Source organism: Gymnoscopelus braueri (assembly GCF_963280865.1).
Source record: "Gymnoscopelus braueri genome assembly, chromosome: 2".
Taxonomy (NCBI): domain Eukaryota; kingdom Metazoa; phylum Chordata; class Actinopteri; order Myctophiformes; family Myctophidae; genus Gymnoscopelus; species Gymnoscopelus braueri.
Window position 1 is genome coordinate 49,087,225 of NC_137604.1, and position 27,271 is coordinate 49,114,495.

Sequence of the window (27,271 nt, forward strand, 5' to 3'; positions counted from 1 at the left end):
TGCATTCCAGAGGGAGGGGGCAGCCACAGAGAAGGCCCTGTCGCCCCAGGTACGGAGGCCTGGTCTTGGGGACCTCCAGGAGGCCAGCGTCACTGGACCTGATGAATTGAATACGTAGGACCACAATGGAAACAAGTCTCCAGGACTTTTTTCTGTTATCCTTTTAGCCTTAATGTCTGACTGTACCACATGCTGTTTACATTTCTGACTAATAAAGTATTCAATCAATCAAAAAGAAAACATGTGAAAACGTTATTTTCTCCCTTGCCTTCAGCCTGTTGAGATGGAACAAAAGAGATAAAAAAGCCAGAAATATTTGTAACAGTAACCGCACACTCAGGCCCAAAAATGATTGGAAACAAGGATCTTTAATGTAGAATAGCATGAGCAAAGCATTTCAATACACAGGAAGAGCTCATCATTACTAATGATGCTCACATATGCGGCATGGGACAAAAGAGAATATTACAAATACTGTAGTGTAGATTGTCACCCTGTATAAATACAGTAAACAGCATACTGTACACATACACACACATATGCATTCATAGACACATGTATAAACATCTACAGTATATTAACACAAATGTATACCGTATAAAGCAGCACTTTAGTTAGTGAAAACTGCTTTAATATGTCACAGTAAGTTATGCTATCTAACATACCGCTGCACAGTGTTTAACATGAGATCTATGCATATCCATAGAATGTTCTTACTTTACTTGTCATTTATTGTGACATACAGTACAGTATATTGTATGTACTTAACATATGGATACATTGACTTTACTGATACATGACAAATTACAGATAGTGCCGTTTTCTCTACTTGTTTACTGGGTTGTGTCTTGTCATTTTCTAGAAAAGCCTTGGTTCAAGTTGAGTGTCTCTCTCTGCAAATATGTCAGGTCAGTGTCCATTATACATCTTGTATTTGTTTCTTTACTTTACTCATGAGCAATTTTTGCAGTTTCAATTTATTTTATTTATTACCACAGCTAGCCTGTACTCCATAAGCATGCAGAGGGAAATCACATCATTGGATTCTTGCTTTGACTTAATTCAGAATCAATGTTTAACTTCAGGATAATTAAACTGCCAGGATAGCGGACCTTGATCACTTGATATAATAAAGCCCTTTCACAGTTCACAAACTGAATAGTAGGAATGGCTTCATGACCGGGCACTCCCACGGGTTTGTACTTGGCCCCCTCCTTTTTCCCTCTACACCAAATCTCTACACTACATCACATCATATGCGCATGTCATGAGCATTTAGATCTGCTATTTTTGGTGAATGTTCGCCTGTTATGACATGCCCAGGATAGGGGCGCTCGGGTAAGGGTTCACACGGTTAAACTGGATAATTGTGACTGTTAGCACAGCTACTTTGTCATGAATGTTTTCTCTAAGCTAGTCAGTGCTTCTCTGTCGGTTAAGCCTTTCCAGCTGTCAGGGATTTTAGCTGGAAGTGCACCACAGTCCTTGGCTATTTTGTCATTGAATTTTAGCATCACATACTTCCAGTAGTCTGTGGCCTCCATGTTGGAACCAGTAGTAAAATTCCATTTGTGGTAGTGTGTATGGGAGTCCTTGCTTGACTTACTACTTCTACTTGTTAGGCTGCCAGTTGATGCTTTCCCTCCAGGGAAGGAACATATTTCTATGACTAACATCTTTGAGGCTCTGATGCCATTGAGACCTTGAGGACGGTGAGCGGAGGAAAAGTGTTCAGTATGATCTTTCTCTCCAGCTTCACACAGTGCTTTGCAGAAGGGACATTGTTCTCTGCATCCAAGCAGTTGGTTTAACAGCTGAGTTCTGAATAGCAGATGTCTTAGTCTCTTTCCGATATCTACCCTCTTGTCAAACTCAGCGGACAGCAATTTCTCCATTTCAATCACATTTTCTGTGATACAGTCAGCCAACTTATCTTTGTATTCTATGTCCAGAATCATGGTGGAATCAAGAGCATTCTTCGGGAAGTGAAGCTTCTCCCCAAGTTCATTGCAAAGAGACTGAAAGAATGATTTTACATCCCTGACAGTGTTTGGTGAGTGCCTGACATTTGAAATGGCAGTTTTTATCAGATTGACCATCTGTGTGAGATGTTTCTTTTCAAACCTGTTTAGGCAGGGATTCTCCGAAAGCTTCCCACCAAGTTGATCCACAAGCCAGGTCTTTAAGAACCTCTCATAGTTGTGTATGTATTGCTTGTATTTCTTGTAGTCCTGTTTCTCGAGAAGCTCTTTTAAAATAGAGTACTGGAGTGCTCCTTGTTGGCTGAAATCCTCTGACCCTGAATCAATCAACATTTCCTCTACAACATCAGGAGCAGTTCTCTTGGTCACATAATCTATTACAGCCGGTTGCAAACACAGCTTGACAAAGTCTCTAGCTTTTTTCTTGTACTGGTCTCGGCCATGGAACCTGTCCATGAAGTCTTCAAAGTAATTCTTCTTCATTTTCTGAAGCAACAACTGTGGGTTGTTTTTAGCAACAAAATCATCGTGCATCTTCTGCAACTCAGTGGCTGCAATGCCACAGATGTGCAGTTTGAGACCCATCTCTGTTTCCTCACTGAGTTCCAGTTTCTTTTGTTGTCTGATTGATGTATCTATTATTTTCAACAAGTCTTGGATATGGGTTTCAGAGTAGTCACCTTCCTCTTCCACGGTCTCTGTTATGAAGGTATTACACTCTTTGATGATCCCATCACAAAAGTCTTGCAGTTCTTTCCTGTAATAGTCCGGGTCTCGATGCTTCACCAGACCACCAGCCTTCTCCCGCCAGCCACCAGACTCTACAACAAATCTCTTTCTCGCACATTTCTCCAAAGTCATTTCATCTACCATACAGTTGATGTTATGTTGGCTGGATACATTTTCCCTCAATGTGGCAGAAATCTCTTCTGGAATATCTCGCATTGGGAGTTCTTGGAAGTTGATCTCACAATCAGAAACGGCTTTATTCCAAACATTTTCAAACTCTTGTTTAAACGTTACATCTGAAAAAGCTGCTTGATTGTTCCTGTAATTACTTAGAAAGTCCAGGATCTTCTTTTCAAGTAAATAGAACTGTGGACTTTTAATGTTGTCGGCTTCATGCTCCACTTCTTTGCTTTCAAATGATGTCTGTAATTTGCTTCTCACTTTGCCGTCAGTGTCTTGTCTCAGTTTTCTGGCCATCATGGCATCCCTTAGTCTTCTTGTCAACTTGAGGAAATCTGTTAAATCTTCTGTTTTCTGGCATCTCTGGATGTCTTGAATCAATTTCTTCTTAAATTCATAGACAGCTTCACTATATCCAATACTAACTGGAGCCATGGGTGGGACTCCGCACCAGAGCCCTGGTATGTAACTGCAGCTTGTGTCTAAGTCATAATCCATCACATCTGTGAACTTGGTGATGGTGTGATTGTTTTCCATTTTGGCAGCTGCCACAGTCATTTCATCCAATTCCTCCAGCAACTTTTTCCTTTCTCTTATGTTGGAATCTGGAGATACAAGTGTGACATTCTGGTGTACAAAATGGCATTTTGGTTTCTTCACCACTTCTTTCATACCAAGAAAGGTGCGAACCACAATCTGCAACATGTCCTTCATTTCTGCAAAGACCTCCATTGTCATGTTGATAACTGTGATGTCACTGAGTCCCACCACCAATGTTGCCAGTTCATTGTCATGTTCATGACTCTCATTTTGTTCAGCCAGCTCTGGGGCCTTTAGTCCCTCTGTGTCAATGATCAGGACAAAGTCACATTTCAGATCCTCTCTGAGTTCTTTGTTGACTTTGATCAGCTGCATGAAGGCACCTCGTGTGCATCTTCCACTGCTTACAGCAAACTGAGCACCAAACATAGTATTAAGGAGTGTGGATTTCCCTGTGCCTTGGACTCCTAACACTGTAACTACCTTGATCTTGCAGTTTGATTTCATTTGAGAATGTAGACATGTAAGTACATCTGTTATCCACTTAAGCGGGATGTCTGAACCATCTCCATTCATAAGTTCAATTGGGTGACCTTCCAACAGCATCTCCGCATATATTAGAGGAAGTCTCTTGATTTGCGTCTTTTGAGGACAGTTTTCTAACTGTTCAGACTTGTAGAACTCATACAGCTGGCCCAATTCGCGGAGAAAATGCTCAAGCCCTAAAGAGCAATCTGATATTTTTTTATCCAAATGTGCGATCTCTGTCTTTTCTTCTGGAGATTTCTGGCAAAGGTCTTTGTACTGTGTTCTCAAATCCAACAGGTTCTGTCGAGATAAGTTGTCGAGGCTGATTCTCATCCACTTCAGGAAATAGGATCGTTCTGTGTTGGAGGCTAATATTGCACTGATGAAGCATTCCATGGTAGCTGTCATTTTGAAACATTTCAGTTTGTTCATCAGTTCCTCTTCCCTTGTCTTTAGAGAGCTTATACCTTGGTATCCAGCTTGGCGTTTTTCTTTATCTATGAGGGAGAGCTCCCTCATGATTCTTTGTAAAGGTAGATGTTCCTCTTTGAAATTCAGTGTATCTTTTGTAATTTTCCTGGTGATTTCACCTGCCAGGCTTTTGGCTTTCCTACACGCTTCACTGTCCTCATCTACCAGTATCCCATGGTGACGAGCAACATCAGCCATGCCTTCGATTGTCACAACATTTTGACTGTTATATGAGATGTTATTAACAGATTTAAGCACGGTTTTCACAAAGTCATTATCATGTTGCTGTTTCTTGACAATCATTTTTATGTTATCAAATCTGTGGCATGCACTTCTGTTTTGAAAAGATGTTTTCTGCCCATCTACAACCAGAAATAACTGTGCTTTTGTGTTTTTGCCTTTGAGGACACTGATGGAGGCCTCATAATCATCACTGAAAATGTAAACTGCAGCTGATGTGTTACAGAGAAAGGAGAACTGTTTGTCAAAGGACCTAATGTCTCCTCTTAGGTTTGCCACAGCCACAGGTTTAGTAAACACGTCTATGGTTTTGTTCCCACACGGAAGGAACCAGCTGATTTCAACTAAACCATCTGATATCTTTCTGGAGGCATCATCACAATCCATGTCACGATGGACAAATGCATTGTTAAGCATCTTGTTCAAAATCTGATACTTGCCTAAGCTGTCCTTTCCTAGACTGACGAAGGAAACTAATGGGATTTTAGAGGCCACAATACTTTCCTCAACAAATGACTCAAAAGACGTGCAGGGTTTAAACTTCTTGACTAGTTCTCGCATAGGCCAAAGCATTAGCGTAGTTTCTTTTGTATCACAGTTTGGCAGTAGGAGAGGAACAGCAAATTGACACATTGCCATTTTCTGAACCATCTCCTGTTGCAGAGCACTATCTGAGCACAGAAAGAGTGCAGTTGTGAGATCCAGTGGGTTAATAGCATTGACATTGCCGCTCTCAGATTCCATTTTGTCACCACTGTCTAACTCAAAAATGTATTTGTCTGATGTTACACATCTAACACTCCTAGCATCTACATTCGCTATCATAAGTTTCTTTAAAAATGCTCCTGGAAGTGATTGCATTGAATCAAGAGGCTCATCTGATGTAGTATTATGGCAAATCTCAAGAGCACCACATAATGTCAACTTATCTTCATAATGTTCCTTCAGTCCTGCGCTGGATAACACCCCCATAAGACAGGATCCTGTGAATTAAGAAATTGTGGGCATTACATTTAATACGTACTGTTTTGATTACATAATTATTCAAAACAGCTGTTTTCCTGCTATTGATTTAACTCCTGTTTAAAGTAGCAATATGTTATATCGCCAATTTGCCTACATAAATTCTCACATGCTAGCTTTATGCAATACTGTCTGTGGGTTAGTACCTTCAGAATGTAACTTTGGTCAATTTAGATAACAGTCTATCTACTGAATAAGACTTATAAGCCTAGGTCAGCCTAAGTCTGTAAACTCTCAATCAACACTTCTACCATGATGAAACACATTCTGAACACTGTCCCAGAATCTATGATGTACAATAATATAATGTAGAGCTCTTACTTGTGCTTATGGTTTTAGACACAGGTTCACTCTGTTCCCCATCTGGCATCACAGTTGAGACACTGATATTGTATTCAGTGTCAGGTTGTAGCTCAGAGAGTGTTCTGCTGCAGATTTCAGTGAATATAATCTTGGGCTCTGCCTCAGGGATGCCATAGGAAATGACAAAATGCTGTTGGATTTGGTCCAATCTGGGAGCCTTGGTCCATTTTAGGGTTACAGAGTTTGAATTCAGATGGTCTACAATCAAGTCGTCTGGGCGTGGGATATCTGAATAGAAAAACAGAACACAAATTAGATGTTAAAAGGGCTGTGGGATGTTAGATCAGCCCCCACCTGGTAACCTGTAAAGCCTGTAAAATACAGCTGTTCAACATATTCAACCAGTATGAATTTCCTTGGCTTACCAGTAAAGTATGATCCTATCGTCCAGGGGCTTTTGCAGTTTTCCCGTTCTGTGGCCACAGCAAAGTGATATTTTCTTCCCAATTTAAGTTCACTGATTTCAACTTCGCACACATGTTTGACTTTCAAACTTTTGTCTTTTTCATCATCACACTTCCAGACTACTCTGTATTGCTTAGGTCCATCCAGTCCCTCAGGAGGTCCCCAGCTAAGATTCACACTGCCTGTTTTCAGTGATAGGATCTTGATCTCGCCAGGAGGGGGCAGCACTATTTAAGGAATTAAGGTACAAGGAACAGAAATTAACAGAAATTGTTGAAGGTGACCTGTTTTGGAACTAATCAAATCATATATTTTTAATGTAAAAATGTGAGTGAAAAAATAAATACCTACCATCATGTTGCTCTCCACATAAAGGCTTTGGTATAGGGTAGAGAGAACAGGAGCAATTATTAATATATGATCATAAAGACGTGTGTGTGTGTGTGTGTGTGTGTGTGTGTGTGTGTGCGTGCGTGCGTGCGTGCGTGCGTGCGTGCGTGCGTGCGTGCGTGCGTGCGTGCGTGCGTGCGTGCGTGCGTGCGTGCGTGCGTGCGTGCGTGCGTGCGTGCGTGCGTGCAGCCTATATATGTCACAGTATGATTGGAAAACCAGTCAGATGGAAAAAAGTGCACTTGTTTTCACCGACGGAGGCGTGCCATCTGAAGGTGACTTAATTGAGCCACGAGAGGCACCGCCGAGCAAGCCTAGGCGAGCGAGTTGCCGTGCCGAGCGTTGGGAGGTCACCTTCAGTCGACTCAGAGCCGTCCGAGTGATAGGGACAGAATCGTAAATCATGGTCCCCCCTAGCCTGAATATCAGACTGAACTCAAAGAGTGGGCGGGGTCTATGGTCTGGATCCAGGCTATGTCCCCCTTAGTTTCGGTACCGCTGAGATGTCCTTTTCTTTTTTTGACGGGGGAGCCCGGGAGATGAACTCGGAGAAAACAAGCACTCCTTTTTCAAACTGACTGGTTTTCCAATCATACTGTAACATATATATGTACATATGTATGTGTCTGTCTGTCTGTCTGTCTGTCTGTCTGTCTGTCTGTCTGTGTGTGTGTGTGTGTGTGTGTGTGTGTGTGTGTGTGTGTGTGTGTGTGTGTGTGTGTGTGTGTGTGTGTGTGTGTGTGTGTGTGTGTGTGTGTGTGTGTGTGTGTGTGTGTGTGTGTGTGTGTGTGTGTGTGTGTGTGTGTGTGTGTGTGTGTGTGTGTATTTATGTATTTATGTATATCAATTAAATTTTAGAGTTCTGAGTGTCACATTTCTTTTCCTTTCTTTTTTACCTGGATGGAAACCAAGTCATGTCCCCTGTGAGTGGTTTCTGAGCAATGACTGCAAATCTCTATCCGGTCAGTTTTGCAGTAGTATTGTAGAGGTCTGTGGAAATGTTGACAGCGTTTGTCATCCACCTCTCCAATTACATCCTGCAGTTTGTGTCTCTTCAAAGCTGGATTGGAGTAGTGTTGTTTTACATCAATCTCACAGTAGGAGAGATTGCAGGTCAGACAGATCTTCACAGCTTCGTGATCTGAGCATACATCACAGGTCACTTCTTTATTCCTGTGAATCATGACAGGGAGAAAATTGTTTGTCAGTATTTTACTAGGCCCTAGTAGTGACACAGATGGCATGTGTTATGTTATAGAAATGCGTTGTTCAACTAAAAAACAGGGAACATGTTTCAAAAGACAATGCTATAAATGCTCACCCTTCATTTTGTGTGAATGGGCTTACTGTGGAAAACCCTGATCGATCAGATTGTATTGAATGGACAGAAGACACAGATGCAGTTCCTCTTCTTCTATTAAAGACAACACACACATAATGTATATCATTGTGTATATAGGCCTACAGAGAGAGAGAGAGAGAGAGAGAGAGAGAGAGAGAGAGAGAGAGAGAGAGAGAGAGAGAGAGAATCTTTTCTCAGTGTCTCACCCATGTTCTGGTGGGTCTTCCCTGAAATATGGCGGATGATTAATCGATTGACTAGTCCTCATTGATTCATAATCAGGGATTGGTTGTCTTTCCTCATTTGACCTGCAAATTCATTTTCACAATATTAAATGTCCTTAATTCTCACAATTATTTTCATAAACAATCATAATAAACTTAAATAATGGTTTGTATTTGCACTTTTATAAACTTTTATGCAGTTTTCTACATTTCTTGTGTCTAAGAAAATAAAAAAAACTGTACATAACATAATTTGAGTGTAAACTAAAGCCTTCATCTTGAAGCTAACTTGTAATTGCTGGATTTGTGAGTGCACTCTTTCAATTTGAAGCATGGAGTTGTGTAAGTGTAAATTCCTTAATCTGCATGCAACTGTGCAGTACCGGTCAAGTAAATATACCACAGTACTTTACTTATGCACAATACTTGAGTGAGATGACGTCAATTAAACAACTCTATGTTTAAAAGTGTCTCACCTCTCAGCTGACGCAGGCTGTGATTTGAAATTAAGAGGTGTGTCAGTTGAATGATCATCATTGAATGATGATGAATGTGTTGACAACTTGCTTCCCACTGCACTCAACCTGCAAGTCAACATTTTCCAATGGGTCAGTATATATATATATATATATATATATATATATATATATATATATATATATATATATATATATATATATATATAAAAAGAATATCTGTCTGTCTGTCTGTCTGCCTGCGTGCGTGCGTGCGTGCGTGCGTGTGTGTGGTGTACAGTATGTATACGTAATTTTCGAATTTCTCTGCAACTACGTGACTAGCTCAATCAAGTAATCAAAACAATCAAATTTGGAAAAGTTGCTGATATACTCCTCAATGAATAACGCCTAATCTATACTTAAGACTGTGTCACTTGTAATCAATAATTGATCTGCAAGCTAACAACTGGTTGCAATGCAATGTTAGCATGAAAATCAGTTCTTAGAACAAAATTATAGTATTGTGTAAATAAATATAATCATGGAATAATAAAGCTCCAGAGATGTGAATAATAATAATAAAACAGCATATCAACTGTAAACTGTAATTGTGACTAAGAATGTGATTAAATAGACGGAAGTCTTTAATGCTTCCTTTTTTAAACTTCAGCATAACTTACCTTTCCTGCTGAGGGTGTGTTTCGTCTGTGAAAAGAGCTGGTGCATTTGCATCACTCTGCATTGAAGGGACAGGCTCCGAAGACACGGAGCATTGGCTCTCCTGGAATACCCTGCAAGTCATGCATGGAGAGAAAAGTCACATAATTGCTATTACATGAACACATGCATGTATGTATCATATACTAATAACTACCTTGTACCTTGTGTAACTATAAATACATGTTATTCTGTATTATTTGAATCACTATCTAAGAGTGTATGACAGAAGTGCAAGCCAGATCATTATTCATTACTTATATATTTCATCACTATACTGTTGGTCTATGTATGTACATTGATTAACTAACAGTCATTATTCACATGCTGCAGGGTGGCAGGTCTGGAATTTCATAATTTTAGGGCAAAGCCACTTGGCCTTTGGTGTTTTTTGTGGACATAAAGGCCAAATGCCAGGGCAGGAAGACCAGTAAAAATTTACTTTGTTTAAGAAAAAAAAAACATGCTGTTAATTTCACAAAATAATGTAATGGTATTTACAAATTGCAATTATTTGTAGAAACTCCTGAGTCAAAAGTTCATACATGCTCAGCCCTGGAATAATCAGTCACTGGATTCATTTGAAGATCGGGATGGATAGTTTGGGGGAGTTACACATTCAGAATCTCAACAAATGTCACTGGTGTCTAAAAACTCTATTGACAGGAAAGAGGCAGAGGAGAAAACAGTTAAATCAGCCAGGGCAGTGTGGGTGGGGCGTCAAGGCAACTGTGACCTCTTGGCATCTACTGTCTTTTTTTAGGGACAGAAGGCCAAACTGACTGCCCGGCCTTCATAGCCTCCATGAAAGTCCTGTCCTGCAGCGTTGGATTGCCCTGCCACTCAGAAAAGGCACATACCTTGGAGAACTGACGATGTCCTCAGTTGGATGTACGTGACCTTCTTCCATTTTGATTTCCCTTAGAGGATTCTGTCCTCAACCAGCTTCTTGCTATTGGATACTCATTCACTGCATGTTTAGATCTGGAACCTTGCAAGACCAAAAAAGGATAACAGGTTTATGAAATGTATTATAAACACGCACACGCATTTATAGTGCAATTTTAAAGTTGAAATAAAGCATATTTAAAAATAAAGCAAGGGTGACCTTGAATAAGAACATTTATTAGAAAATGTGTTTACAACGCTGTGATTTCTGCTGCTTTTGTATCTTATCAACATAGTTGACAAGCTATTTGTAAATGGAAGCTGAAGTGGTAAATTGACTCTGTTACACTGTTATGATAAACGCTGGCTGTTGCCAGACAGTTTGGGAGGAGAGCTGTTATGTATACATTCCTGTGCCTGGCTGGAGCCTAGCTCCGACCGTTCCCATGGTTACCTCTATCCAGTGGTGGAAGACGTACTCAGAAAGTAGCAATATGACAAATACTCTGGTCCAAGTAAAAGTTCTAAGTGAAAAGTTCTAAAAGTGAATTAAAAAGTTTACTTGAGTAAAAGTTTAACATTTACTTTCAAGTAGCTACAGTAAAAGTACTCATTATGCACAATGTCCCATTTAACTTTAAAAATCTTTCAAAACTAGCATATCTAACTTGTTATGTTCTCATATAATTGTAGTGGAGTAAAAAGTAGAATATTTGCCTCTGAGATGTAGTGGAGTAGAAGTATAAAGTAAAGTAAAGTAAAAGTGCCTCATAATTGAAATTAAGTAGCCCTCAGTACTTGATAAATATACTTAGTTGCTTTCCACCACTGCTAACCTCTATCGTCCTTAGCTGCATCTATCATGCAGGATATATATATGTGTATATTTATATATATATATATATATGAGATCATTTCTGTATAAAGGAGGGTCACGCACACCACTTCTTTGTCAACTAACTGAGCTACATAGAGGCTCTCTACAGCGAGTATTGTGCACTTGGTTTTAATAAATACTTATTTTTTTACCCGTTACTTGTCTCACCCAAGTTTGTGCACATGGCAAAGATACAAGATTTTCACCACAAAGCATATAGACTATATCTGTCTGGCTTAGCCTGGTATACCCCCCCCCCCCCTTCCACCAGGCTATATCTGGCTAGGAGGTGATTTGTAAAATAAAGTCAAAATATTGCAGTCAGAATACTCACGTATTGTAGCCTAAATGGGAAAACATAATCGTATTATCCACAACTAAGTTTCCCTGCTGCTGGCTCCATAGCGGTTCCAACAAGTCTGTGAATTAGGATGCAGGGCTCCTTGTTTCTCCTTGAATTCAAGTAGAGGCTCTTCCTTTCGGGCCCCGCCTTTAGGAACAAGCTTCCTGCCATTGAGTAAACACTCTGTCTGTCTGTCTGTCTGTCTGTCTGTCTGTCTGTCTGTCTGTCTGTCTGTCTGTCCCTTTTATGTCTATACATGGTGATGCCAGGAGATATGTGTTAAAAGTGTTGCTGAAATGAGCAGCAAGCAACACTATCATTCACAAAAACATGAATCACACAAGCAATGTATCATGTTGTTAAAGAATAATTACCTTCTGAAAAGCTTTGCCTAATGTCATATATCCCTCTGCATCATCTGTCTGTCTGCCTGTGATCTGTGTCACTTTTCCCAAACCGCTGATCTGACCATAATTTGGATTTGCGTATTTATCTATCTGTTTTGGAGAACCACTGATCCGACACAATTTCACACTGAGCGTCACATTCCCTTGAGTCCTCTGCTACACTTACATCAAATTTGAAGTCAATCAGTCCCAGCTTAGCAAGTAAATCCACTCCAAATGTTTAAGTTTAGGTTGCAGACATGGTGCTGTGTTACACAGTCTACTCAAGAAAAGCACAAATATTCAAAAACATATGTAAAGGACCACTTCACCCATTTTCAACCTATCTTCATATAATTGGTCCTCAATAACGCTCATTAGAAATAAGATGGCACCAGTTCTGTCTACTCACTCTGTGTTTTAGACCTAGAGGAGGGCTGTGGCCACTGACCGTTCAGAAACCTGCCCAGTGACATTGTCAGTAGGCAGTTTGGTCATTTCAAACAAGGTTTCTTAATGTTGTTTTTTCATGAATGCAAGAGCATGTGGCTTCTAATTCAGCATACTAACTTTCCAGGAAGAAAAAGGCTGTAGTTTCTATTAGCTTGGAATCCCCATCGATGATCTCATTGATAGGCAGGTTTCTGAACTCTCCATATCCAATCAATGAGACACAAAGTGAGTAGACGGAAATTGTGCCATCTTATAATGAGCATTAGGGAAGGCCAAATATGTTTGAAAATGGGTGAAGTGCTCCTTAAGTACAGTACTCATGTGAAAGTACTTTGTTATGTCCACCAGACCACCACTGCATCCTGGACTGGGGGAAGCAATACAGGTCCATAACAGGAACATGCTGTGGGCGGGGGGCTTCCTGATCTTCCTGATCCTGAAGGAGGGCAGGTTGCAGCCGATGACCCTCTCTGCTGAGCAGATGACCTGTTGTTGCAGCTTGACCATGGAACAGATATATGCAGTCAGAGTCATAACTCATAACAGACAGTGATGTACGTCCTAGTTGCTTCATCATTGGATCCATTAAGTGATCAAAACTGAACACAGTACTTACTATTCGATTAATATGTTGTACAATATACAAAAAGTGATAAGGCCAAATATTAATAAACTGTAGTGAAATTATATTCAACTAGGACATATACTCAGGCTGAGCAGATACATAACCCTCACGAATCATGTCATTTTGAGGCAGAAACAAGCTTTCAGTTACCAAGCATAGGAGCTGCAATCACTTTTTGGCAAGAGGAAAGCTGCTTGACTGATTGATGACAAATAACTCCTTTCCTTTTCTTTTTTTTTCAAGGTGCTTTTTATGGCATATATGGCCTTTTAGAGGTATGTCCACTGATATATATGTCTGATTGGGCTATAATGTTTGAAATATAACCCTAAAAAATGAAACCAAGTCATTTTGATGCAGAAGATACCTCCCAGTCACCAGGGAGTAGCTTCAATCACTTAGCCTGGTAAACCCTCCCTCCGGAAATCTCAATTCCATTTCATTTCAGGAGTGAGTCTGGCATGAACCGCCTCTCTGCAATATTGGCTGTGTATGCCAAACGGACGCGCCTATCAGCGTCGTCGCTCATTGTTCTGTGATTGACAGCTTACGTTGGCCAATCAGGTGGCGAGTTCGAGTGAGCCCAAAACACGAACGGCAGCCATCTTTTTCATGTGCGGCCAATTCTCCGCTATTTTTTTACTTCAAAAAGCTCTCTAACTTCTATTTTGAGGCACGGAATTTACTTATAAGATATCGTTTGGATAGAATTTAGTTGTTTAACTTCATATATGTGGTCAATTAATCATGACAAAGCCTATTTAAAAAATAATAATTAGAGAACCGGTAGGGGCGGGCAGTGACACCATTGTACCCGAAAAAGGCAACCCATTTTGGGTATGGCTGTCTCAAAAGTCCCGTCGCGTCACATTAAGACTGGTGAACTGCTGATTGGCTGAAGGGGAAAAATTATCATTGGCTGAAGGGGTTGTCAGTCAACGGTATTACTCCCGCCCAACTCCAGCACAGCCAATATTGCAGACAGGCGGATCAGGCCAGACTCACTCCTGAAATGAAATGGAATTGAGATTTCCGGAGGGAGGGTTTACCAGGCTATCAATCACTTATGGGCAGCTCAAAAATGAAAAATGTTATGGCTTATATTTGCTCTTTATTGGTATTTCAATGGATTCGTTGGTCTGATTGGCTATAATGTTTCAATATAACCCTCAAAAATTAAATCAAAACATTTTGAGGCTCAAAATGTCTTGATTTAATGTCTTTATAGTTTTTGACAAAAACTATCAGTCAGCATATATTAGGAGCTGCGATCACTTTTTGGCAGCTAGAAAAATGACATTTCACAGCTTATATTGACGCTATACAGGTATTTCAACAGGTACATTGGACTGGGTGGGCAATAATCTTTGAACTATAACCCTCAGGATTGGAATGAAATAATCGAAAAATATTTCTTGGGTAGTATTGGCCCTTGTAATCAGCGCTATGTCTAATTTGCCTATTCTTGTTGTATTGTGTGTTATGTTAGTATTATATTTACATTGAAATAGAACATTTACTATGGACATCTTTGTACAATTAACCAATTTAGCCAATGAGGCATTAATGTCAGCAGCCAATTGCATCAGTAGCCAGTTGAATGCAGTATTGACCTTATTTTTAACTCTATGGTATTGACACTGTCAGCAGGTGCTTAGTTGAGAGCTGAAAGCCTACAGAGCGACTTTGTCCTTGTGGTCATTGATTGATTGAATACTTTATTAGCAGTTTGCACAAAAAAAAACAGGAAAGTACAGTTCAATACAAGGTCTGCTTTTAGTGGATTTTAAACCCAAGAAAGCCTTTGGCTTGTTTCCATACCATTGGGGTCCTTTGTACCAAATTCATCGAAAAATAATCATGTCTTTGGAGACCCGGTTCACCTTGAGCTTTCTTCTGTATAAATGAATGTGTGATAAACTAAAATATGTTTTGATGCGCTATCATGCACCAGTGAGAAACATTATTGTGCCGACTGAATAAAAAATAAAGAAGAAGATTAAATAGTGCCTGTGAGTGAGGGGCTTTCCGAACTACATTTGGAAAGCTTGGTTTCTATTCTCTGTACAGTGCTCAGATCCGGTCTAGAGCCCGCCTACTAGTATCCAGCGTTTTCAACGCACAGATAATACGCACACTCCGTTTCCGTATCCGCTCTGTACCTGGGACCGGATAAGTAACCTTCAAAGCGAATTGATACCAAAATATTGGCGCATTGATACCGCAGCGTGAACCGCCTCTTCGGAGCGTCACATCCAGTGTTGCCATGTCCGCTTATTATGAGCAACTTTGGGCTCGTTTTTCTGTAAAGTTCCTTGTAAATATTGGTAGTCGTTGCGGGTTGCGTTTTTTGGGGCTTGTTTCTAAAGTGTAGTTTCTTATTTGGTCTTCCTTCCTAATGTTGTTTAAACCAGTGTTTCTCAATCATTTTCAAGTCAAGGACCCCCAAATGAATATGTATTTGTTTGTCTGCAAACCCCCATCTGACAATATTTCATACCAGGGACCCCATACAAGATTTGTGTTGTTAAAATGTTATTTTTTGTAAGTGCATGTTTTTCTTTATATTATATTTTATATTATAGTGGATGGTTTGAAGGTCTCATGTCGCTTCTTTTGGGCTTGTTCTCATATACCTGATTGCGTGTTTCTCTCGCAAAACCTGGCAACACTGGTCACATCCTCTGAACCAGAATCATCTTATCTGGCCGGCATTTTCTTAACGCTTTTGCCGGTGTCGTAGTTGGTATTATAGATAGATTATCACATTTTTTGTATTGACCTACAAATATAAAACAGACGCCTTTAGTTTTTTAACCGAGCGCCGTTAATCTGCAGCACGATGCCGGGATTCTCTGACAGAGATCGTGGCAGAGATAATAGGGGGTGAGTCGGTCAACTGACACATTCTACAGCTGAAAACACAGAAGGGCCTGTCAGGCTGTCACAATCATTACATAATCGGAATCGGATAACCGCAATTATTTGATGTTATCGCAATCATTTTTGCATAATCGTTATAATCGTTTCCATGTTGAAAAATGTTAAACATATTTTCAAACATTGAAAATAATTGTGGAAATAGCAGATCTACAAGCACAGAACGCGTCGCGATGCGACGTGTTGTGAGCTTGTAGATCTGCTGTTTCCGCTATCAATGTTTTGGTTTTTTTTTTGTTATTAAATGTCGTCCGTCATTTATTTGTTTATTTAGGAAAAAGCCACATAGAAAAGTGATTTGTATTCATATACTTCAATGTTCAATTGTTAATCGCAGTTAATTCAGTGACAATTATTCGTCAGGTAAAATGTCATAATCATGACAGTCTTAGAGGGCTAACGTTTAATAGCCAAGTTCGCTGTTTGGTTTGGTTTGGTTTGGTTTGTTTGGCCACGTCGCCCTGTTTTGCGAGATAAAGCGATGTATAAAATTCTACGTCATGTGATGGCAGTGAACTTCACCAATACACAACAAAATGCCATTTATTTGAATTATTTACAAAGAGATTCTTTCTCGAGTGTTTGTATTGTTATTTCTTTTGTGGATATCATTAAAATGGCAGTACTGTGCGGCTGTGTGTCCTAGATCAGTGGTTCTCTCAACCTGTGGGTCGGGACCCCCAGGGGGGCCCCGACATGATTCTGGGGGGGGGGGGGGGGGGGGGGGGTCCCCAGATGACAGTGATGTGACAATTTAAGGACTTTAAGACCTTTTCAATACCTTGACATGAAAATGTTTAAGAACCACTGGTTTAAACAACATTAGGAAAAAGGCCCAAATAAGCAACTACACTTTAAGAAACAAGTAAAAAAAAACGCAACCCTCAACTGTAATATTTAAAAGCGACTTTACAGACAAACGAGGCCAAAGTCGCTTATAATAAGCGGACATGGCAACCCTGCGTGTGACGCAGACATGGATATGGACAGATAGATATGGACTTGTAAAGTAGCATTCTTTCTTTTACTTCGTTGTTGCGTGTGACTGGTTTTCATCTGGTTTTGTTTTGTTTGTATACGTGCAAGACTAGTATACTAATGTCAAATCCACAACAGCTGCAATGAAATGCATATTTAACAGACTGTGGGTAATGGTCAATTTACAGGATCTCCCCATCCCCATGTTAGGCTTTTGATGACAAATTAGATAATAAAACCAGGATTGTCAAGTTTCTCCCTTTCCTTCTCCTGTGTTGCCAGTACTCCTGAGATTAATAAGCAACCCCACTAACAAAAACAAGCCAAATCTTGCAAGAGGAATAAGCCCAATTTAGCCTCGAAAGACAAGCCCAACAGTATAGCCATATATTCCTAATACAAATAGTAGATCCATATATTATTCTAATAACTATGTATAATAATTTATGTTTTGGCTATTTATGATAACAGAATATGACATACATACTTGAGCGAGTTAAACTAAACCCCTTTGATATTGATATCACTGAGTAGAGGGCAGACTGTCTGTCACACAATGTGACGCATTGTTCATTCGCACTCCCCCAAACCTATTGGGAATAGATATACATCAAAGAGAAATGTTGGCTTGCTAGATTTGCCAAAGAAGCCACCACATTTTTATAACAGCCCATAAAACTGCAACCCGCAACTCAAGATTTTTTCCTGCAACTCTGGAAAAAAGAAATAAGCCTGAAGCTGCAGTAAATAAGCAGACTTGGCAACACTGGCTGGCTGCAGAGTAGATGATTTGGTGAAAAAGTGGGAATTGATTGACATTATCTTCTACATTATCTTGTTCCAGGTATGGTGGCGGACCACCACGTTTTGGTGGTGGTGGTGGTGGAGGAGGAGGAGGAGGCAGCCGGGGTGGACCACCTCCAGGGAAATTTGGAAACCCAGGTGACAAGCTGCGAAAGAAACATTGGAACCTTGATGAGCTCCCAAAATTCCAGAAGAATTTTTACCAGGAGCACCCAGATGTCACCCGCAGATCACTGGTAAGATATGGATGATGTTTTCTCTTTGTTGATGTCTTGTGTATACTTGCATGCATGGTATGCTTACTTGATTGTAGTTATTGATTTGTGTACTTTTCAATTACAGCAAGAGGTTGAGCAGTTTCGCAGAACCAAGGAAGTTACGGTGAAGGGCAGAGATTGCCCCAAGCCAATTGTCAAATTCCACGAGGCCACTTTTCCAAGTAAGATCCACATTACACCACCACCAGAATAATATGTCATTGTAATAATAGGTATATAGGTAATAGTTAAGCTTGCTTGGATGGATTGCCACCGGCATTTTATTTGTTTTGAGATATGTCCCACTGTAGCTTGTTTAGAGACTAAAACTAATACTATCAACTAATAGTGTTTTTTTTTTAAATAAATAATGACATTTTATTAAGACTTTTAGATTATGGGGGAAAAAATAAAGGAAAGTACAGTACAAACAATCACACAGAACAGGTTAAAAATGTAACAATTATAGAAAACAAGGTTTTAGGGCCTCTATTACAGCTGCCAGTCGCTTGATTTAATGCAGATTTATAAAGATTTACTGCTAATTTGATAAGGAGACTTTACCGCTCAAAAGGAGTGTGAGATTATCTCAAGTGTAGGATGATGAGTAGTCTTCTGTTTGGATCAATTTTGTATGGGATTTTTAGTAAGGGCATGGACATGGTAATAAAGGGCTACCTATCCAGAACACGAGGCCAAAAGGCCTTACCTTATTAGAGTGACATATTGTAATTCCATATATTAAAGAGGCAGGGGCTTCAGAATACATGCATATTTCAAAATGGTGTCAGGAATGTTATATTTCAATTTGTCTTTCAGGCTACGTCATGGATATTATTGCCAAACAGAACTGGTCTGAACCAACTTCAATTCAGTCTCAGGGATGGCCACTTGCCCTAAGTGGCAAAGACATGGTTGGCATCGCTCAAACCGGGTCAGGAAAAACCCTCGCAGTAAGTAATTTTTCTAACTTTGTTCAGCCTGAGAAATGTGGTTTATTTAGGCTATGTGTTAACTATAGTGTTTAAAGCAGTGGACAACTGGTCCCATTACTTCTGGTTTTCCATTCTACATGGTCAAACAGTTGCACCGCCTGTCCTACAAACTATTTCACCCTTGTGTTGTGATGGCTGCACCCCACGACTGACAGACTGGGTTGGCAACCTGGCCTGGTGGAGATCTGCGCTCAGAGGAGCACACTTATCTAGTTGTGTATATGAGTAAAACATTTGGTTGAAACATGCTGTTATCTGTCTGTTGTAGTATTTGCTGCCTGCAATTGTGCACATCCAACATCAGCCTTTCCTGGAGCATGGGGATGGACCCATTGTAAGTACTTGATTCATAATGAAACATGCATTTATTTGATTCCTTCGTGAATAGATGGATTGTTACGAAGTAGTTGTATGGTAGCCTGGTAAACCCTCCCTCCGGAAATCTCAATTCCATTTCATTTCAGGAGTGAGTCTGGCATGAACCGCCTCTCTGCAATATTGGCTGTGTATGCCAAACGGACGCGCCTATCAGCGTCGTCGCTCATTGTTCTGTGATTGACAGCTTACGTTGGCCAATCAGGTGGCGAGTTCGAGTGAGCCCAAAACACGAACGGCAGCCATCTTTTTCATGTGCGGCCAATTCTCCGCTATTTTTTTACTTCAAAAAGCTCTCTAACTTCTATTTTGAGGCACGGAATTTACTTATAAGATATCGTTTGGATAGAATTTAGTTGTTTAACTTCATATATGTGGTCAATTAATCATGACAAAGCCTATTTAAAAAATAATAATTAGAGAACCGGTAGGGGCGGGCAGTGACACCATTGTACCCGAAAAAGGCAACCCATTTTGGGTATGGCTGTCTCAAAAGTCCCGTCGCGTCACATTAAGACTGGTGAACTGCTGATTGGCTGAAGGGGAAAAATTATCATTGGCTGAAGGGGTTGTCAGTCAACGGTATTACTCCCGCCCAACTCCAGCACAGCCAATATTGCAGACAGGCGGATCAGGCCAGACTCACTCCTGAAATGAAATGGAATTGAGATTTCCGGAGGGAGGGTTTACCAGGCTAGTTGTATGGCTCCATAGATGGTTTCCTATTAGTAGTGTCACAATTCTGAATAAAAATTGGAATTGAAAACTAAATGAAAGCATGTCTAGAGAACTGATAAATGCAGTAACTGACCATCTCATCTAATGCAAGCAAGTGTTAAACTGACAAAATGAAAGTCAACACTGCCAATGGCAAGTCCAAGCTTGGAATATTTTAGTCCAGACACTTTTCAATACATCATGAAAATCCTCCTGCCTCCCTCAAGTCATGACTTACCCTCGAGTCCCCCTGTTGATTAAAAAAGGCCCAGTAAATTCATAAATGCATTAAATTACTTTAAAGTACTTGGTTCACATTTGATGCCAGGTTTCATTTTTAGGTATTTATTAGCACTGAATCAGCATGCTTATAACTAATCTGTTGGAGGCTAGCCATCTATAACTAATACAATCTAGAGTAATTCACTTATATTCAAGCAGTGTGCTTCATCTGCCCTATGAACAGTCTATTTTTGTTCCCCCAGTGTCTGGTGCTGGCTCCAACCCGGGAACTGGCTCAGCAAGTGCAGCAGGTTGCTGCTGAGTATGGCAGGGCCTCCCGTCTGAAGAGCACCTGCATCTACGGTGGAGCACCAAAAGGACCCCAGATCAGAGACCTCGAGAGAGGTACAATTAAGCTTCCAATGCACGGATGCTGTTCTATTCATTTTGTCATTGCCATTTGCTCATCATTATGGTTAGAAAACTTCAGACTGATGATTTTTTGGGGTTTTTGTTTTGGTGTGTTTTTGTTTGGGGAAAAGCATTTTTTTCCTCCACAAAGAATATTTAACATAAACCGTTATTTTAGGTGTTGAGATTTGCATCGCTACCCCGGGGCGACTCATTGACTTCCTTGAGTGTGGAAAGACTAACCTGCGACGTTGCACCTACCTGGTGCTGGACGAAGCCGATCGTATGCTGGACATGGGCTTTGAGCCACAAATCCGCAAAATAGTAGACCAAATTCGGGTATGTAGTCCCTTACTTTTATCACGCTTTGCATAGAGGTCGTCTCAGAATAAATGCTGTAGATTATTAACCATACTTCCATCTGTCCCTTTTCAAGAATCGATCAAGGGGTTTTCCAGCAACTTACTGGGTTCTAAATGTACTTTGAGGTTGCATAAACACATTTTTTGTGGGTTGAATATGACTTTTCCTCGCCTCCAGCCGGATCGTCAGACGTTGATGTGGAGTGCCACTTGGCCTAAGGAGGTTCGCCAGCTGGCTGAGGACTTCCTGAAGGACTCCGTCCAAATCAATGTCGGTGCACTCCAGCTCAGCGCCAACCACAATATCTTGCAGATTGTTGACGTCTGCAATGACATGGAGAAAGAGGACAAGTGAGTAGCTGACTCCCTAACTCAATAGAATAACTGAAGTGAAGAAGGAATCTTGTATAATACCAGATAGTATTGGAATTTCTTTAAATCATTGTTTGAGTTCTTAGCAGGCAATACATTACCAAAACAAAGAGAACTCATTCTTCTTTACAGCCTCATCATGGGGGGACACTTTTATTTTATTGGAGAAGCAGTCTTTTTAACAGGCTACCATTCTTGTCCTCTTCAGACTCCTCCGTCTGCTGGAGGAGATCATGAGTGAGAAAGAGAATAAGACCATTATCTTTGTGGAGACCAAGAGGCGCTGTGATGAGATCACCAGGAGGATGAGAAGAGATGGGTAAGGATCCACTTTTTCATGCCAACATCAAGGCCATGTTTTCCCTTGTTCTAAAATAATTACTACTCCCAGCGCATTCTCAATCAGTAGCAGGCACAAGTTGTAAGGGTACGGTCAAACTTAACTTTGATTCTGCCTATGTGGCCGTCTTTTTTCAATGGGAACAGACAGAACGTTTTGTTGCCCTTGCACAGCTTTCCGTGTGTTGCGGACACCTTGCGTTTATGCATTCTGCGCCAGGGCTCCTCCAATAGATAAAAAGTCTAATTGAAGCAGATAAATGCTTGAGACCGTTGCTGCTTTTCCCCCTCTGTCCAATCGGATGAGTCGAAGGCGGACCGGCTTGGCAACGTCAAGACAGAAGATGCTGCAAGTTTTTTAGGCTACTCTGGCTGCACAAAACAGGCGGCCGCGCACAGCCTGCGTTCATCAGCCTGAGTTTATCAGCCTGCACCAGTGTGCAGGCATGACCGTACCCTTAAAAAGGTTGTTTCACAGCCGTTTTTTACTAAAGACATAATTATGTAGAATCTCTGGACTACGTTAACATTTTTTATACAATGTTCGGAAATGAGTCAAATTAGACTGTTTCGCCGGGAACTAATATTGGGTGCAGCAGAACACCTTCTTTGCTCACCAGTGAAGTGGTGCAGTTGATGCAACAATGCTAGTTGTAAACATGTCATTAGTCTGTTGACCGTACTGTCTCTCTCCTGAGCAGAAATCCCTGTCACACTTTTGTGTGCGTGTACCCCTCCTTTTCCAGATAACTTACAAAATAGTCAGAAAAACAACCCAAAAAAAAATGCAATAGATATTGTGGATCGTGATGCTTGCTATAGCCCACACCCTAGGCCTAACATTTTCTTTTTTATAACACTAAGCAGCCTTCTGTGTGTATCTGAAACACTGCCAAAGTTATGCTGAAATATTTCCCCCAGTGATGTCACTAGGATATCATCTGAATTTGAAAACTGCAACCATTGCTTTTTTTTGTTAGCCAATACCCTCGGTGTCTGTGACATTATCCTAGTTGGCTGCGTTTACTTAAAAGGAGAGATGGTAGCCATAGACTGCATGTCAGGCTTTTGCTCTATTTTCTTCTTCAATGTTCTGGTCACATGCATGCAGTGTTTCATTGTTCATGTTTTCTGATGTGCATTGTTTGTCAACCACAGCTGGCCAGCAATGGGCATTCATGGAGATAAGAGCCAGCAAGAAAGGGACTGGGTTCTCAATGGTATGTTCTGAGATATTGCACTATTTCTTCACAGTGCACATTATTGCTGCAGTCAATAGTCCACATATGGACTTTTTAAAGAAATCATTCTACATTATATAATACTAAAATGCAGCTAATTCATTATTTCCCCAGAGTTCAAATACGGAAAGGCACCAATCCTCATTGCTACTGACGTGGCCTCCCGTGGACTAGGTCAGTATATCTTTGACTAGCCCCATTTGTTGTCTCTCTTCAATGTTACACAGTTTTTAAAGAAAGTGTTTTTGCTTTCTTTAACTTTTCTATGCATTTTCTGAGTTTTTCTCACCTAAAGGTGCAGTCTTTGTGGCAGGCGCTAGGCATGACAGTTCCAGGCCTCGAGAGGGAGAAGGAGGACATATTGGAAGTGCTCCACTGGCTTGCCACCCAGTGGGCCTAGAGAGGTGAAAGCACTTGTGTGCCAGTAATCATCAAAAGGCGGTGTGGCTAAGCCTTTGTCCTTTTATTACACGCACACTCTGTTCTCTTTCCATGGATTTTAAGGACCAATACCAGCCAGCCAGCCACTGTTTCCAACTCAAACGTTAAAAAAAAAGATGCTTGATGCTGTGACTTTTGCCTTGCATGCTGTTTTGTTAGAGAGCACTGTATCGCAAGTCACTTGTTTGAGATTTGGAACAATTGTTATCTTCGGAGCTTGTACCAAATAGCATGGGTGTTTGCGAGCCTGTCTAAGCTTTCCGTTGTTGTTTTTGTTTCCTCAAAGGGCTGGTTTTCATGAAATGGAGAGAGCAGGTTTATACCTATTGTGTAAGTCATTGGAATTGGTGACACCTGGCACATGTGTTTAAGGGGTTGTGGGGGTGGCATCTAGTGAGAGAGAGAGAATGAGACAGCTCAAAAACCAAAGTTCCTCCCTCGCCTGCGTTTTAAAGTCATGTCGAGACCTGCCAACGAGAGACATTTTCTCAAGTGAACACTGGCTTCTGGGAAGATCTTGCCTTGACAATACTGAGGGGGGGAGGGGGCGTTGCACTATGCTTTTTGAAGGGTCTCACTGGTTCAGTAGTTGGGCCTTTTTCATTTTCTTTTTCGGGGTCCCTGTCAAATTAGCTCATGGTCCATTAGGTCTTGGCAAGATGTGCAGTGTGGCCTTTAGTAGCAAGCTTCTTATGAGTATGTACAGGGGGAAAAAAGGACCTTCAGAAACATACCTTTGAAAGGTCAGATATTGGCACATGAGGAGGCCCCAGTGCACATAGTGGCCCAACTGCATAGAAGCTCCTGGATGTCACTTGACAATTTGTGGGGGATTTCGCTGCATTGGGAAAGGACTAGTGAATGCATACTCCTTTATGGTAAGACTTCAAATCGTTTTATTTTTTTGTTTTTTTTGCTTTTTCCTCCCTTGGTAACAAAAGGGAATGTCGTTTGGATGTTATTGATTATGGTAAGCAACTGGAGTGTGCATCGTTTCTCTCTTCCCACAGTAGTATTCCCATGGAGTAGCTGTGTATGTACTATTTTCCAATGTTTAACGTATTTCCTCCGCAGCCTAATCTAATAACCACTCCACCCTCCCCCCGACCTCCACTGTTGCTAACTCGTTGTCCCTTTGATCTGGCTGTTGTGGTGTGCAAAATCCCATGTGGCGAACTCCTTTTGTTTTGCCACACTGCAACACTTTCACAGATGTGGAGGATGTGAAATTTGTCATCAATTATGACTACCCTAACTCCTCTGAGGATTATATCCATCGTATTGGACGCACGGCCCGCAGTCAAAAAACGGGCACGGCCTACACCTTCTTCACCCCCAACAACATGAAACAGGCTGGTGACCTGATCTCTGTGCTCCGTGAGGCCAACCAGGCCATCAACCCCAAGCTGCTCCAGATGGCAGAGGACAGAGGAGGTAAATGTCTATAAACACACGGTGATATCCAATGTGTGATTTCTTTACATTAATAGATTTGGAGGTTTTCAAAATGTTTTCTCTTCCTCCATCACCTGTAGTTTGCAAGGTGGATGAACTGGGATAAAACAATTAAAAGGCTCCCCTCTACTAAGTTTCTCCTTGTGATGTAGAAAGTGGGGGATGGAAATTCATCCACTTTACCACCTAAAAGCCTACGCAGACCAAGCTGTCTTGTCCTGACATCTCCTGACTACTTCGGGAGAGGTTGGGTGACATAAACGTTGCCCTAAATACACTGCACAGACTACAGCTGTCATTGAGCTGATAGTACTGTTCTGTGCCTGCATGAGAGGAATTGCCATAAATTGACTATACTAGGCGAATGCATGAAAAAGCAGTGTTATAAGTTGGATCATTCCCCTCACAAAAAAGTGACTAATGAATGCAGCTCTTTGAGTTGCTTAACACACTCCTTCAGTGGCCGTGGTTTTACAAGTGAGTTGGTTTGTAGGCCCCATTGACATTAAACTTATTTTGCCAGAAATTAGTGTTCCATAAAATGTTGTCAGTGAAGTGCCTGCTCTGCTTCAGTGTTATCTTTCTCTGTGTATTCTGTCCAAATTTTTTTTCTGGTTTGCACTGAGCAAATGCGAGTGAAATTCTCTCCATTCCCAATGCATCCTGTTTCCAATCAAACATACTTAATTGGGTGTAATGCAATACACACTGCACATTATATGACCAAATTTCGGACACAGAGATTTCGGTGGCTCTATTCAATGGCTTGCTGTGTAATGACCTCAAGAGTTGTATGTCATTCTGATTTCATAGTTACTTGCGCTGCAATGTGAAAATAATTCTCGTTTCTTCTCTCTTCATTTCCTTCCCTCGCCCTCTTTTCTTTTCTGCTCCAGGTCGTGGAAGGGGGGGAAGAAGTGGCTTCAAGGATGACCGCCGGGATAGGTATTCTGGGGGAGGGAGGAGTAATAACTTTGGTGGTGGTGGTAGCTACAGGGATCGAGACAACGATAGGGGGTTCGGCGGCGGGGCAAAGAGCGCCTTCGGCGGCAGTAAGAACCAAAATGGTGGAAACTACGGCGGAAACGGTGGTAGCTCTAGTGGTAACTATGGCAACAGCTATAACAACGGCAACGGACAGGGTAGTTTCGGTGCTCCCGCAAACCAGGTGGCTGCCTTTGGTAATCAAAACTTCCAGGGCCCACCTCAGTTTGGGGGAGTGCAGAGGGCCGCTCAGAACGGAATGAACCATCCACCATTCCCTTTCAACGCTCAGCAGCCACCACCGCAGACCCCACAGCCACCACCACCACCACCAATGGTGCCGTACCCCATGCCACCATCTTTCCCTCAGTAGATGTAATACACAATGCACAATATTCTGAACCAATTTGATTTTGTTTTTCTCTCTTGTCTTGAAATCTTATAGTATGATCATTATTATCCTTTGTACTGTTTAACTTTTTCTTGCTTACAGCAGCGTTGGAATTATTCAGTAACCCAGAAAGGGAGTCATAGACAAGACTCCTGTAGTGCAACTATAACTGCTGCACTTTACTTGACTGTTTTATTTGTTACATTCCTCAGTAATTAATTTTTACTAGGTAATGCAATGTTTTGAGTTTGTGGTATGTTTAAAGTGATATGTTATGAAGATCGTATACAAAAGGGCATGCATGGCCCTTTTCAAATAAAAAATAAAACCCATATTGTGTGTTTTGTCTTTGTGGGCAGAGTTACTATGGGTGGAATGAATGTAATTTGAAGTACATAGTATTTTTTTTCAATAAATAGTACACTTATAATATAATATTGATATTCAAACAATTAGGTATTTGACATGAACAAAACCAGAGTAAAAATGTTCTACAATATTTACCACCATATGAGTTTTTATATAGGGCATAGTGGTTTAATTGATTGATTAAATACTTTATTTGAAGTTTGCAGACAAAAATCACATGAAAGTACAGTTCAGAAACGAGGTCAACTAAACGGGATTAAAAAAAGCCCAAGAAAGCCACTGGCTTTTTTCAATTGGGGTCCTCTTGTACTCAATTCATAGTGACAGACAGACATACACTACTATGCAGAACATCATATAAACAGTTTAGAAATGAAAAATAAGAAATATATACAGTAAAAGTACAGCGGTGGTGAACGTTTTGTGGTTCCACAGATAAAAGCTCCAATACTTT

General features: G+C 40.9%; 2 protein-coding genes across 4 annotated transcripts; one reads left to right on the top strand and one right to left on the bottom strand.

The window, feature by feature from the left end:
* Positions 1-296: 296 nt before the first annotated feature.
* Positions 297-11,765, bottom strand: LOC308099096 (interferon-induced very large GTPase 1-like). Of its 3 annotated transcripts, XM_080447684.1 has the most exons (11): positions 11,692-11,765; positions 10,453-10,583; positions 9,556-9,666; positions 8,894-9,001; positions 8,400-8,501; positions 8,173-8,265; positions 7,748-8,024; positions 6,813-6,837; positions 6,422-6,688; positions 6,015-6,284; positions 297-5,653 (listed from the first exon to the last, which is right to left on the bottom strand). In XM_080447684.1, the coding sequence occupies exons 2-11, from the start codon at positions 10,500-10,502 to the stop codon at positions 1,386-1,388; spliced, it is 5,571 nt and encodes a 1,856-aa protein (XP_080303810.1). In that variant the 5' UTR covers positions 10,503-10,583; positions 11,692-11,765; the 3' UTR covers positions 297-1,385. The 3 variants fall into 3 exon arrangements, with proteins under 3 accessions (XP_080303810.1, XP_080303812.1, XP_080303811.1); XM_080447686.1 differs by lacking the exon at positions 8,894-9,001; XM_080447685.1 differs by lacking the exon at positions 8,173-8,265.
* Positions 11,766-15,843: 4,078 nt separating this feature from the next.
* Positions 15,844-26,780, top strand: LOC308099186 (putative ATP-dependent RNA helicase DDX5). Its single transcript, XM_080447820.1, has 13 exons — positions 15,844-16,050; positions 17,927-18,122; positions 18,229-18,325; positions 18,963-19,096; positions 19,407-19,472; positions 20,716-20,857; positions 21,042-21,202; positions 21,404-21,576; positions 21,806-21,916; positions 23,095-23,156; positions 23,292-23,351; positions 24,831-25,052; positions 25,970-26,780. Exons 1-13 carry the CDS (start codon positions 16,007-16,009, stop codon positions 26,428-26,430), a joined length of 1,929 nt encoding a protein of 642 aa, XP_080303946.1. The 5' UTR covers positions 15,844-16,006; the 3' UTR covers positions 26,431-26,780.
* The last annotated feature ends 491 nt before the right edge of the window (positions 26,781-27,271 follow it).